This window comes from Artemia franciscana, chromosome 21 (assembly GCF_032884065.1).
Source record: "Artemia franciscana chromosome 21, ASM3288406v1, whole genome shotgun sequence".
Lineage (NCBI taxonomy): Eukaryota > Metazoa > Arthropoda > Branchiopoda > Anostraca > Artemiidae > Artemia > Artemia franciscana.
The window spans coordinates 1,477,085-1,491,460 of record NC_088883.1 but is presented as its reverse complement, the minus strand read 5'-3'; the positions used below and the strand labels follow the sequence as shown (position 1 = coordinate 1,491,460).

Sequence of the window (14,376 nt, the reverse complement as noted above, 5' to 3'; positions counted from 1 at the left end):
ATACTGCAGGGGGAGAGCACCGGAATAGCAGTAGTAAGCAGAGGAGGGTTAGGATGGGAATACATTTGGAGATAATAGGTTATATGTAAAATAAAATTATTAAGAAAAAAGAAAATACTTGAGTTTTACATACCAAAGGAAGCAAAATTCAACAAATTTTCAAATAGCAAAAACTTAGATCAATTCCTTTAATTGGTACTTATGTATCGGTATTATTTAAGATCTATTCCTTTAATCGGTACTTACGAATTAGGGTTATATATTTGCACATTAGGTGGGGGGAGGGTAACCTGACCAAAACTACACAAACCCCCACCCCTCTAATTGATGTCCAAATATATAGCCCAAACTGTATAATTCCAATGTATTCTGTCACCCACCACTTGTTTTCCCTTGAGCATAAGCTAATTGTTTCTCAATACAGACAGATAAAACCGGTTTGTTCTCAAATATTACAGAGCATAAATTCCAGTATAATACATAATTAGCCTACCCTTAATCTAACATACATTCATTTATCATGTATTTAAGATTAACATTTTATCCCCAAAACCTAGAGTAAAAGAAAATAAGACTCAAACTGAATTGCAGAAAATAAGAGAAAAAAATATCAAACAGTTTGTGGTAACGAACTGTAGTAAGGAGCGACCCGGCTCAATAGTAATCAAAACTCTAAAAAATGGAATTTTGATACCAATAGTCACATGAAAAGAATCGCATTTTTATGCTGATTCTAAATATATAAGTTTCATCAAAAGTTCCGAGCCTGAGAAAATTTGCCTTATTTTAGAAAACAGGGGGAAACACACCCTAACAGTCATAGAATTTTAACGAAATATACACTATCAGATTCAACATATCAGAGAACCCTACTGTAGAAGTTTCAAGCTCCTATCTGCAAAAATGCGGAATCTTGTATTTTTCTGCCAGAAGACAGATCATGGATGTGTGTTTATTTGTTTTTTTTTTCTTTTTTTCCAGGGGTGATCGTATTGATCCAGTGGTCCTAGAATGTCGCGAGAGGGCTCATTCTAACGGACATTAAATGTTCAAGTGCCCTTTTTAAGTGACCAAAAAATTAGAGGGCACCTAGGCCCCCTCCCCCACTCATTGGTTTCCCAAAGTCACCGGATCAAAATTTTGGGATAGCCATTTTGTTCAGCATAGTTGAAAAGCTTAATAATTATGTCTTTCGGGACGACTTAATCCCCCAAAGTCCCCGGGGGAGGGGCTGCAAGCTACAGACTTTGACCATTGTTTATAGTTAGTAATGGTCAGGACTTTTTGCATTGAGGGGGGAGGGGTGGTCGGAGGGAGGGGTTTACATGGGATGATCTTTTTATGGAGGAATTTGTCATGAGGGAAGAGAATTTCTATGAAGGGGCCCTAGGATTTTCTAGCATTATTTAAAATAAAAAAAAAACTAAAAATTCAGCTGGAAGTAAGGAGCAGCATTAAAACCTAAAACGAACAGAAATTATTACGTATGTAAGGGGGTTTACAGTACTTCGCTCTTTACGCTAAAGTATTTTTAGTAATTTCAACTATTTATTCTACGGCCTTTGTAATTCAGGGGTCATTCTTCAATCTGGGGGGACAAAATTTAAGCTTTATTGTAAAGAGCGATGTATTGACGAGGGGACGAACCCCCTCATATACGTAATAAAAATATAGAAGTTCGTTAATATTTATTATACTTATATTTATTACTTATAAAAATGTTCGTAAAAAAAAATGAAAAGTTCTAGTTGCCTTTTTAAGTAACCAACAATTGGAGGGACTAGGCCTCCTCCCCCACCCCTTTTTTTTATCAAAATCGTCCGATCGAAACTATGAGAAAGCCATTTAGCCAAAAAAATTAATATGCAAATTTCGTTTTAATTATTCATATGCGGTGAGCCAAAATCAAAACATGCATTAACTAAAAACGTTTAGAAATTAAATAAATAAAAAAACAGGTTTTTCTGTATACGAAAGGGGTTGTCCCCTCCTCAACGCCTTGCTCTTTACGCTAATTTTTTTATTGTTTCAGAAAGTAGAGTTTTGAGAAAGAGTCAAACTTTAGCGTAAAGAGCGAGGCGTTAAGGAGGGGACAGCTCCTCTAACATACGGAATAATTTTTATTATTTTACCCTTCTTTTTTTTTTATCAAAATCGTCTGATCGAAACTATGAGAAAGCCATTTAGCCAAAAAAATTAATATGCAAATTTCGTTTTAATTATTCATATGCAGTGAGCCAAAATCAAAACATGCTTTAACTAAGAACGTTCAGAAATTAAATAAATAAAAAAAACAGGTTTTTTTTAGGAGCAACATTTAAACTTAAAACGAGCAGAAATTTTTCTGTATACGAAAGGGGTTGTCCCCTCCTCAACGCCTTGCTCTTTACGCTAAAGTTTTTTTTATTGTTTTAGAAAGTAGAGTTTTGAGAAAGAGTCAAACTTTAGCGTAAAGAGCGAGGCGTTGAGGAGGGGACAGCTTCTCAAACATACGGAATAATTTCTGTTCGTTTCAAGTTTTAATGTCGCTCCTTATTTGCAGTTAAAAAACCTTGTTTTTTTTTATTTAATCATCTTAAAGGGTCCATTTAATTTCTGAGTAAAACGACGGTTATTTTTTGAAAGAGCATAAAAAAAGGTATCGAGTATTATGCTCGTCTCATTTATAGCTCGATAATGAAAATATTTTCAAATTTACGACGAAATCCCCCCCCCTCTCTGCTTTGGTACTATGCTTTCCCTTCTTCATTTTTGAATAATTCTTCAAACTCCTTTATATTTTCATACCTTTGGAAATCAAAAAGATTAAGAAAAGAAAAGAAAAGAAAATCTAAAACTCATGGTCCAGCTGTCTTAAATAACCCACACTGAACACTGAACACTGAACAGAATCACACTGAACATAAAACGTGTTCAAATGAAATTCTTTACCACAAGTTGTAAGATAATGTTTGATGAAATGGTATAGTCTTATAAACATTATGCTTTTGCTCTATCTATGTCTGGTTTTATATGTAGTAAATAATTGAGACCAAAATTTTGGAAAATAGTGAAAAAATATGTCAATTTAAGTGAAAGTGATATTTAATAAGGGTGGTATGTTTTTAGGGATCAATCACTAGGGGTGACAAACCTGAATGAAAGGGGATTTTTTGGGAAACCGATTTTTTTCGAGGAGACAGATTTTTGGAAAATACCCAACGATTTGGGGATAGTGGAGGCACTGGTAATTTCAGACTTATAACTGTTATCTTTTTCAGATTTCTATAATACAACAACAATTTTAGTTGTATTATAGCGTTTACGGACTACCCTCCATGTTAATTCTTTATCCGTTTTATTATCACTTCTATAGGTACTACACGCTTCCCATCTCAATTCAAATGAGCTGCTCTTTTCTAATCCAGCTATTAGCTAGCATGGCTTAGTGAAATCTGCCTACAAATTTTACTAGGCCGTGATAACTGCCAAGTAGTATTGTTACTATGCTACCCCACTTTTTTTAAGAAGGAGCACAACTTGTGTTTTGTGCGCTTTTCTTTAAGCAAAAATTATTTTTATATGTAAAAACGGTATTTTCAAACAAAATCTGCCAACAAATTTGAAAACTGCCAAGTGGCATTGCTACTTTGCTACCCCACTTTTTGCACGGTGGGTTAAAAAAGAGTAGAAACTCAAAACTGAGCTATAGTTGAGTTCTGACACATGTGCTCTCTCAAGTTATTATACTCTCAACAGTACACTGTCTCAAACAGATTATTCAGATTACTAAGAAACAAACTTACCTCTATAGTCAGAATTGCATCCTGAATCCAAATTTAACATTCATTTGTGCTGCAAATGGACTTTACTACCACCACTACATATACCAATTCAGGGTATATATTTGCACACTAGGGGTGGAGATGGGGTGTTGGTAAAGTTCAAACTTACTCTATAGTCAGAATTTCTTCATGAATCCGAATTTAACAAACATTTGCGTTGGAAATGAACTTCACCCCTCCCTCTAATGTGCAAATTTATACCCTGAATTGATATATATAGGGGTGGGGTAAAGTTCATTTCCAATTTAAATTTGGATTCAGGATGCAGCTCTAACTTTAGAGATAAGTTTGTTTGTTATCTATCTGAATAATCTGTTAATATAAACGTTTACTAAGTCAACAACACAGGATTGCAAGATCACTTGCAGTATTGGTAGTTTCATTAGTGTTTCCTTCTGAGGAGGAGCAACAGTATACTAGCACCAACTGTTTCAACCCTAAAAAATTATAAAAATACTCTAAATTAATTTTAAACACTCGATAATCTCATTCCTAAAGGTACACTTCTTCTCTTTTACCATCCCCGTCCGCTCTGTTGGATAAATATACATCCCATTTCATATATTCTATTGATAGTTTAAGATTATTAATTATTATAATGTTGTCATCTATGGTTATGCTTTACTTTGTAACAGTTATAGGATACTGATAAATCTGGCAGTTTCAACTGTTTTCTATTATAGAATTTAATGGAATTATTTAAAGTGAGCTGTATATTTATTTATCAGGATTAAGGTACAAATAAATCAATTGTTTTACCCCTCCCCTTGCACTTTTATGGATTTTCGCCCTTAAGGTGGTGGGGTAAAGTAAAACAGTGCCTCCTATGGAGTTGATAAGTAAGCATTTAGAATTATTCTAAAGTGGTTTTCATAATTTTTGGGGTATTCTTTAAAAAGGAAAATTAATAGATCAGAGAGAAGGACTACTTTATATTTCAAGTAATGTAAAGAATGCAGCCATAGTTGTTGTTTTGATTGATTATTTTTTATAAGGAAAGTTACTGGCTTTAGAGTTACAGTCAGGAACAAACTTTTGTCTGACTTTCGTTTTGCTGATGACATAGTACTTCTAGGAAGTGTAATAGTAGAGCTCGTCGATAAATTAACCTATAAAGCAGAGCAAATTAGATTTAAAGATGTGGAGCGTTTGAAGTTTTTGCAAGAATTTGATACCTTTTGGTAAAAAAGTTTGTTTTCTCAAAACTTAGCCCCCAAGGAAATTTTTGCAACCTCACATCCTCTTCGCTATACCCTCTTGTTGAAAATTTATACAGTGCTAATGCTATTATGGAATGAACAATAGCCCTGTCATTTAAAAAATAGAAAATTATATCAATTGCTGTGATGAAATGATCGAACATCAGAAAATCTACCTTCGTTCTTTTTGTATCCACCTTTTCTTTTGAATTAAGTATATTCAACATATTTATATTAATATATTAATATTATTATAAATAATATTATTATAATTATATTAAAATTAATATATTTTGATTTTAATATATTTAGACGGTATTATAATCGATACCATTTTTAAAGTCAGTATGTTATAAGACATTGAAATAAATAGCATGTATTAATAACGGAAACCATTTTTCATATTTGCTTTCTCCTAGAATTGCTGGGCTGCTTTTCTTTTTAATAATTATAATATACTTTGAGAAATATTTTTTCTTCGTTTTATATTATTGTTGTGTTGGAAGTTGTATTATAATCTACTCTTATTTTTATTCTTCTTTTTTTTACACTTTTCTTCCTCAAATCCTTGTGCTTACTACTATGTGTTCATATTAAATGGTTTGATTGTTTTGGAGGTGCTAGTGCTGTTTAATTATAATAATTAATTATATTTAATTATAATTTTAATTATAATTATAATTTTTAATTTTAAGTTTAATTTTAATTATAATATACTTTGAGAAATATTATTTCTTCGTTTTATATTATTGTTGTGTTGGAAGTTGTATTATAATCTACTCTTATTTTTATTCTTCTTTTTTTTTACACTTTTCTTCCTCAAATCCTTGTGCTTGCTACTATGTGTTCATATTAAATGGTTTAATGGTCTATTAAACTATATAGTTTAATGGTCTTCTTATAAAAACAAGCAATAACAACTAATTCCAAAGTAGCAGTTGCCATTTCTTGGTCGCTTCAGTTGCAGAAAAGAATGTCAAGCAATAAAATCATACATCAAAATGGCAAATAAAACATTAAAAATGATTGTGTCATCTTTCTTTTGCTGAAGCACAGTTTTCTTGACATAAGATTCAAGGAAAAAATTGCTTCTTAAAACAAATAAAATACTGAAAAACTGGCAAAACTTTGAGTGAGGAAGTGAACTTTGTAAAAAAAAAAAAAAAAAAAAAAAACAACTTCTGTACAAACAATAATAAGACTCCAAATATGTTGGCTGCATATTTGGAAGGCTTTAGCAGAGAAAAAAAAAGCCTAGAGAAGTTAAAGTATGTATGAAAAAATAATCAAAAGAGTGTTGAGAAAGATGAGTTTTTCTCTCTAATCTTCTTTATGCGTGATAATTTGTTTAGGCTATTTTTCTTTTCTTTAATTTCTATGTTGACAAAGGCTTCCAGATATGAAGTCAAAACACTTGAGCTTTCATTGTTATTTGTACAAAAAGTTTATACTTTTTATAAACTTCACTGATTTATTAAAAGTTTACCAGTTTATTAATGTTTAGCCAAGAAAAGTATCAGCAGTATTTTTGGCATCTTTTCCAGATAACAACTCACTGCAGAACCAAGCTGCCTTTACCCAATTCAATGTTTTTAGAAATTTTTTATCTATTAAAATTGTGTATCGAAATCTAATTTCTTTAGGATGAATATTAAAAAAATGTTGAAAAAGGCATCTGCAACTTTTTGGCAATATAAAATTTTAGTAGAAAGTTTTTGTTTGATGTTTGTCTACATCTACAGATAAGAGGTTTGTTTCCCAGTTGTATTTGCACTACAACAACATTTGGATGGCTCTGTATATTTTGTAGAGGCAAGTTTCACTTCTTTATGTATTATTCATAATTTCTTTTTCTTTTCTTTTTAGATAGAGGATTTGCCAAGAAACTTATTTTCCTGTTATTTTTTAACAACACTGACATTAAGTGACAATGAGTTAGATGTTATTCCCCCTGGGATTGGAGGTTTGACAAACTTAGAAGAATTAGATATTAGCAAGAATTGTAAGTAATGGTCCAGGCCACATTTCTCATACATAGCCTATATATATATATGTATATATATATATATATATATATATATATATATATATATATATATATAGGCTATTTAATTGTAATTAGCTATGTAAAATAGGCCTAAAACGAATTCAATTAGAGTGTTTTCATTCCCAGCTCCCCCTTGTGAATCCAATACTAATAAGAAATCGAATTGATAGTCTGTGTAATGCTCATAGATTATTTATTGTATAGTCATGGAATGCTTTGACTAATCGTTATATTATATACACACGGGGCATAAATGGCTTGTTTGTTAATATTCTCCATGTTTTGGAAAGCCTCCACTCCAAGTTTGTTGTGATGTGCCTTTAATAATATTTTGTGTGCAAACATGGCGTAAACATGTTGTCACTTGATAATCCAACATCTTATTTCACACCAGCTAGGTAGCTCATTAACATATGTAGGTTCTCTGGTAGACTTGAAATGTTTGTGAAATGTTCTTCATGTTCCAGCCTCGTAGAATCCAAGCATCATAATTTAGCTGTGCTTGTTGATTCTTATTTGTCTTGCTTAGTAACTCGTTTTCCTCAGCTCACTAACTTTTTCAACTACTCACTACTCACTGGCTGTCCTAGTTGATTCTTATGTGTCTTGATTAGTAACTTGTTTCCTCAACTCACTAACTTTCTTAATTCCTCATTACTCACTAGCTGTGCTAGTTGATTCTTATGTGTCTTGATTAGTAACTCGCTCTCCTCAACTCACCAACTTTTTTTAACTAGGCTACTCACTACTCACTAGCTGTGCTAGTTGATTCTTATCGTGTCTTGATTAGTAACTCGTTTTCCTCTACTCACTAACTTTTTTAATTGTTGCTGTTTTGTTTGTTTGTCATATAAATTTGTTGAATTTCCGTCTGATCACCATCGTTACACCTCCATGCAAGCTCTTTGAGCTGCTGTTTTTGAGAGCTCAAAAATGTCTTATACTCTTCTATATCAGTTTTGTTCTAAGTGAGGACCAGGACGTGGTAATGCTTTAACTGTAATTGCTAGTATTTTGATCAATGCTGATTCATCTCCAGAAAGCATTGTATTTACTGGGTATAAAATTCAATGGGTATTCGAATCTCTTGTCCTTGCAAGCGTGCTTCTGAAAGGTGCTAAACACAGAGAAAATTCCACTCTAATTTATTCTTTCTGGAATTTGTGTTCCAGATTACATATCCGCCTTAAGCTACTGCCTGGCAAGGGCATGTCTTCTGTTCTTAGCATTGAACTTGTTCTAGTTAAGAAGAGGGCCCATCAAGGAGTAGTCGTATCGCGTGTTTTTTCTACAACTTTATTATCAAGGCTCAAGGTCATTGCTGTTCCTCAATGATTGTATCCTCGATCAATTCATCTTTGGTATGCCATACTGGTAACTTTTTAATAGTAGCCCATCCCTCCAACAGATAATAAAAATGTTCTATAACAAAAAATTTTTCAAGCTAAATACCAGAAGATGAGTTTACAATTTAGCTCTACAAAATCTGAAATCCTCTTTTTTGATTTGAAAATAGATAACCCAGTTCCATTTGTAAATCCCGTTAATAGCTTCGTCTGTCCACTTGACCACCTCATTTAGATCAACCTCCTCATTGGTTTCTGTATCTACCACATTGTCAGCTTCTTCTTGATCTGCTTAAACGTGAACAGCAGCATACGCTTGTATTGTTTCATGTGCTGGAGGTTTCTTGCTACCCTGTATAACCCCACTGCACTTTTTCACATACTCTACACCACTCCCTATTGGAGACTGTTAACAAAAGTTGATCAGCTCAAAATAAGATTAATGTTTTTTTTTCTAATTTGCCTGCATCAATTTTGCAGTAACTCAGGAATTGTTACTAGTTTCAAATCAGCTAGCCCTGAAGTCTTAGCTGTTAGACGGCCTGCTAAATATGATCGCAAAGTGAAATTTTGCGACCTGGTGATTAACTGATATTTTATTGTTAGTGATAACTGACCTGCCTGACAATTTGAAAAACTGTCGAAGATTGAAGATAATACGAGCCAGCAGCAACAATATATCTCGGATTCCAGAGTGTCTGACCCAACTCGTTTCATTAGAAGAATTGTACTTAAACGACTCTTCTTTAGAGTTCCTTCCAGCTAACTTCGGCCGGCTTGTTTCATTAAGGATACTAGAATTGAGAGAAAATGAACTCTCTTCTTTGCCTAAGTCTATAAATAGGCTGGTGAATTTAGAGAAGTTGGATCTAGGTCAAAATGAAATTTTGGATTTCGTAAGTAAAAAAAAAATCATTACCTATTTTATCTATAGTTATGAAAGTGTAACAGTTCCAAATAGGGGTGAAACCTTTTAATCGACAGTGAACAGATATGCAATTTTTAACTGGATATTTCGAACACATGTACAGTGTTCATCATCAGTTATAAACACGCAAATGTTATAAATTGACAAGATTTTCTTCATCAATGTAAGAAGAAAAGGATTTTGCAACCTTCAATAAAGTTCAATCTACATTTAGGCTTTTTAAAGGAAAAAAGTTCGAACAAGGTCTACATTTCAAGACTTTAAATCATCTGATTAAAGATAAAAGGAGAAAAAGAACTTTATTAGTGAAAGATAAACTTTTCCTGGATTATGAGTTTTACTGCTGATGATGAACACTGTATATGTGTTTGAAATATCCAGTTAAAAATCTTATTTTTGTTCACTGTCGATTAAAAGGTTTCATCCCTATTTTGAACTGTTATACTTTTGGCATGGAAAGGCAGTGTGATCTTCGAAATTATTTATATCTATAGCTATTTTATCCTAAAACGACTATGCAGCATGATTTCGGTCATGAATTTTGCTAAAACTTAGGGGGTATCCATTACTTAAATTTTTTCCTTCTTTCATCGCAATCGTCCTTGCTGAAGGATTCTGTCTCATTCCTTGTAGTCACCATAAGCCAATGGTTAAGCCCCCCTCCCCTCATCAAGCTGCGCCTTTGATGTGGCTGTTTCTTGCTCTTAAACAAAGACGCAGATAGTAGACCAAGCTGTAAGTAAAGTGCAACTTCGCCTAGTAGAAACCAAAGGTTGAAAAAGGGAATTTTTGCAAGAATGTGTACATCAAAAGTCTGACTTTTATAGAAATTTTCTGTAAAATTTACCAAGTTTAAGCTGTTCATCAAAAGTTAATAGCACGAGAATATGCGAATAATTTAAAAAAGACTGAAATACCCCCAAAAACTGGATCGAGCAATATTGATGCAAGACGATATTTGCATTTTGCAGGACGGGTAGCCATAGATGTGGGTTTATATGTTTATTTATTTTTTCTCAGGAGCTATTGGACAGAGGTATTGTATCAGACTAGTTGTAGAAACAGAAATATTATGTCCTAGCTGTCTTTAAAGTATTCCAAACGCCAGCAAAAACGAGTATCAGAAAAAAGGTAATACTTGTGTACCGAAAATATCAGATTTTTCAAGAGCATGGACTGCCGATACGATACCACAGAGTATCGATATTGAGGAGGAATCCTATAAGATGTTGGGAAACAGTATATGTAGTCTGGAATAGTTACTAAATTATTTTTCAAGAACTACTAAACCGAGAAGTGTTTAATTTGTCTAAAGTGCTGGCGAAGAAAATTGTGCAACTGCACAGTTCCATGTTTTCACTCTCCCATCTTAAAAATTGACAGAAACCGCACGTATAGCATGAATGTTGTCTCTTTTATCCCTCAAAATTATTGTAACAGAAGTTTTGCATAATTCTGAGCGGGCTTAATTAATGAGAAAAGTTTTTTATTACATCATTGAGTAGATCGTACCACACAGAAATGCCATTTTAAGCCCCCTCCCCCCCCCCCCAAAAAAAAAAAAAATTGTTCGACCGAATAGGACCAAAATGCCTGTGACTAAAATTTATTGAGATTGCTAATCAATCATTAAAAACTCTATTTTTAACTATTTAAAATGCAATCACTCATTAATTCTGCTTAAAAGGTGTATATAGTATCCAACCCTTCCCTAATTCTGCCCCTTCTCAGTTTTTTACGGTTTTCACTATATTCGAGTCCTACTCGCGCTTCAGACAGTTATGATTTTGAATTCCGATGAACTTCGATAAACTTTTTGTTTTTCATATTTTGAATTTCAAGAGGAATTGGTCTGCTGACATTGGTGTTTGTATATCTAGTCATGCTTGGCCGAATCATTATAAAGTGACTTTTGCTGTAATTAATTATAATGTCCAAGGGGCACGGGTTCGATCCCAATTGTGACCAGTTATTTAGTTTGGGACGGGGGTCAGTGGCGTGACTCTGTAAGCTCAGCCAGGGTCGACCCTGCTCTAAATGGGTACCTGGAGAAATCTGAGGAAGCTAAGCAGGAAGGGTGCGTGAAAGCACAGGATGGTTGGCCCCCAGCTCCCCATTGCACTTTTTTTTGCTTACTTTTTTTTAATTATAATGTGCTTTGCTTTTTCACAGATCTTTACTCTAAGCTTTTGCCCAGAAATGTCCAACCAAAACGTGTTATTCCTGTGTCCCTTGCGACTTTTCTAAATGGTGTAAAGCAACTTAAATCAAAGAGAGTGAACTTTAATGGTATATGCGTGAATCACTTGAATTTAGAGTCATTTGCTTTGATTTCACATTTACAATTATTTTTCCAGATGTGTTTGTCATCTTCCCTTGTTCCAGATTCATTTTTATGTGGAACTGTCACTTCTATTTTGAAACACAGAAAAGATCCTTTAAGTTTCAATTCTTATTGACCACTTACTGTTGTCTGCAATCTAAGTAGGGTAGTTGAATATATTCTTCTGCCACATATTAATACAAACTGTGAGCTTGATGTGAATCAGTTCAGATTCAAATCACGTGTTGGTTGTCAACATGCTCATCGCGCACTAACTACTCTATTACAGGATTCTCAGACCAACGGTCAAGAACGTCACATTTTACGCTTGACTTGGCTAAGCCATTTGATTCTCTTTGCCATGCCCTGCTTTGGCATTCTCTCGCTGTATCAGGAGTATATTCGTCAATTATTTTATTGATGTGTTTCTGGTATAGTGATTATTATGTCAGACTAAAGATCAAGTCACATGTTCTTAGAAATATCCCTGTTATTATCTCCATAATTATTCAAAATCTGCAATAACCCATATGTTGAATAATATCAAACCTACCTATTTTCTAGGCTACACCGATATATCCTACGTTGCTTACGCAGATAATATACTGTTGCAGAACGAGATCAGGCTTGGTCCATTCAGTTGATCTTGTTTCTCGTCTTTTTTCTAATAATGGATTAACCCTGAATGTTGATAAATGTGAGTACCTGGCATTCAATGTACAATCGCCAGCTACAGTGTTTGCACCGCCATGTGGATCTTCTTCAATTTGATGTGCGAACGTTATTAAGTGGTTTGGTATCCATATTTGCAATACGGTCTCTGGCTGTGCAGAGGCTCTTGTTAACATTAAGCAAAAACTTAAGATAAGCTATGGGGAAATAGTTGCTAATCTTGGTCATTATTCAGGTCGAGCACTCGCCCGTCTTTATTGTACATTTTGTGACCACTAGGTTCTACGTTTTATTTGATATGTATCAGACGAGGGAAATGCTATCAAAGCTTTATTGCAATCCTCCAGAGTCCAGGGTATTTTTTCGGTGTTTCTACCTGCAGCCAATATATTTGATACCCTCTTTTAAATTTCACCTTCAGATCCTCGTTAGTACTATGCTTGAGCCCCTTTTGCAGTATCACATTCTGCACTTCCATTATATCAAATGGATTTATAATCCATAGTGATATTTCCATCGTCAGAATATCGTCAAATCTGATCTTGAAGTCACCATGCAGGGCAATTAAATGTTGAACGTCTGCCTGAATATCCTCATCAAGGCATTTATCTGATATGTATCCACTGCTCCAGACGAAGTAACTGACAATATTGCTAATGAATCAGCCGATCGAAGGAAGTTTTGGATGATATGTCATTGCTCGAATAATGCAGAAAAAATATTACGAGCAGTGCAATGGGAATTCTCGAAAACTTTGCAAGTGAAGCAGCCAAGTCGAAAATGAATTCCCACAAATCTCATATTATGACTTTTAGTGTTTTTTAAATCAAAGCCATTATTCATAACCCTAAAGCTTAATGAAATAATTACAACCAAAACTCAACTCTTAGGGGTCACACTGACTAGCGATTTGGAATGGGAGGGCCATATTTGCTCAAATGTTAAACAGGCTAATGCATTTCTGTCTATCCTTAAGCTATTTACTAAATTTTAATGCCCAAAGCACATATCCTCTGCCTTTATATATCTTTTATCCGTCCACAGCTTGAGTATGCTTGCCTAGTGTGGCATTTTGGTCTTGCGGTGGATCAGTCCAATAGGCTAGAAATTATCCAGACGAGAGCCCTGAGAATTATTTACAGTCGGGGCAAAGTGCCATACATTCTCTTCCTCTAGGAATTCCGCCTCCCTCCATTGGCAGCCCGACGTGTTACTCTTTGTACCAGTATCGGCAATAATATGCATCGTAACGCACGCTTTTAATATATACTCCCAGCCCCTTATTGCCCTCCAATGTCCAGTTAATCCCGACCAAAAGCAAAAAATCCCAGTTTGTATCTTATTAATGCAACAACTAAGCGTTACTGAAAGAGCTTTGTGCCAGCGTTCGTTGAAATCATAAATAACTGAAATGTAATGTATTATGTTAATGTCTCATGTGTATTGTTAATGTGCTAGTTTTTTTTCATTTTTATTTGACAGGCCAGTTGGATTCATCACTGTATGTTTTTTATAATGTAGTTATGTTTTTACTTATGCCCTCATTTTTATTCATTTTACTTATATTACTTACTTTTACCTTTTTTTTATCTAGATTTAACTTATGTGACAAGTCAGATTGGTTCATTGCTGTAGGCTATGTTTTAGTATTGATGTTTACTTGCGTTTTTTTAATACAATGTAGGCTAGTAGACTGAAGGAAACAATTTTGGCAGTTTTTTATGTTGTGAGAGTTTGGTTGATAATAAAGTACTATTTTATTCTTCTATTCAAGTCTTTTGCGAGTTACTAGAACCCAGACGGAACCGATGAACACTCACAACGTCGGAATTTGCGATACTAGACAGGCCCATTTGGTCACGTATGATATGATTAAGAGCTGGATTTAGATTTTGCGATGGGTTCTGTTTCACACCGTTAAATAAGAGAGAAGCTAGCTTAGCTTCCTGCTCATCGCCTCTGGTTGACTCATCGCCTCCGTCAACTTTCGCCTCTAGTTGAGCTACCCTTTTCTCAAGGATTTCAATAGCATGCAAG

At 34.1% G+C, this 14,376-nt stretch overlaps 1 protein-coding gene across 1 annotated transcript in view; it reads left to right on the top strand.

The window, feature by feature from the left end:
• Window positions 1-14,376, top strand: part of LOC136040920 (erbin-like) — a 60,063-nt gene that overhangs the window by 10,877 nt on the left and 34,810 nt on the right. The window contains exons 2-3 of the mRNA XM_065725340.1: window positions 6,890-7,025; window positions 9,023-9,312. Coding sequence (XP_065581412.1) covers window positions 6,890-7,025; window positions 9,023-9,312 — 426 coding nt within the window. The remainder of the gene's footprint in view (window positions 1-6,889; window positions 7,026-9,022; window positions 9,313-14,376) is intronic.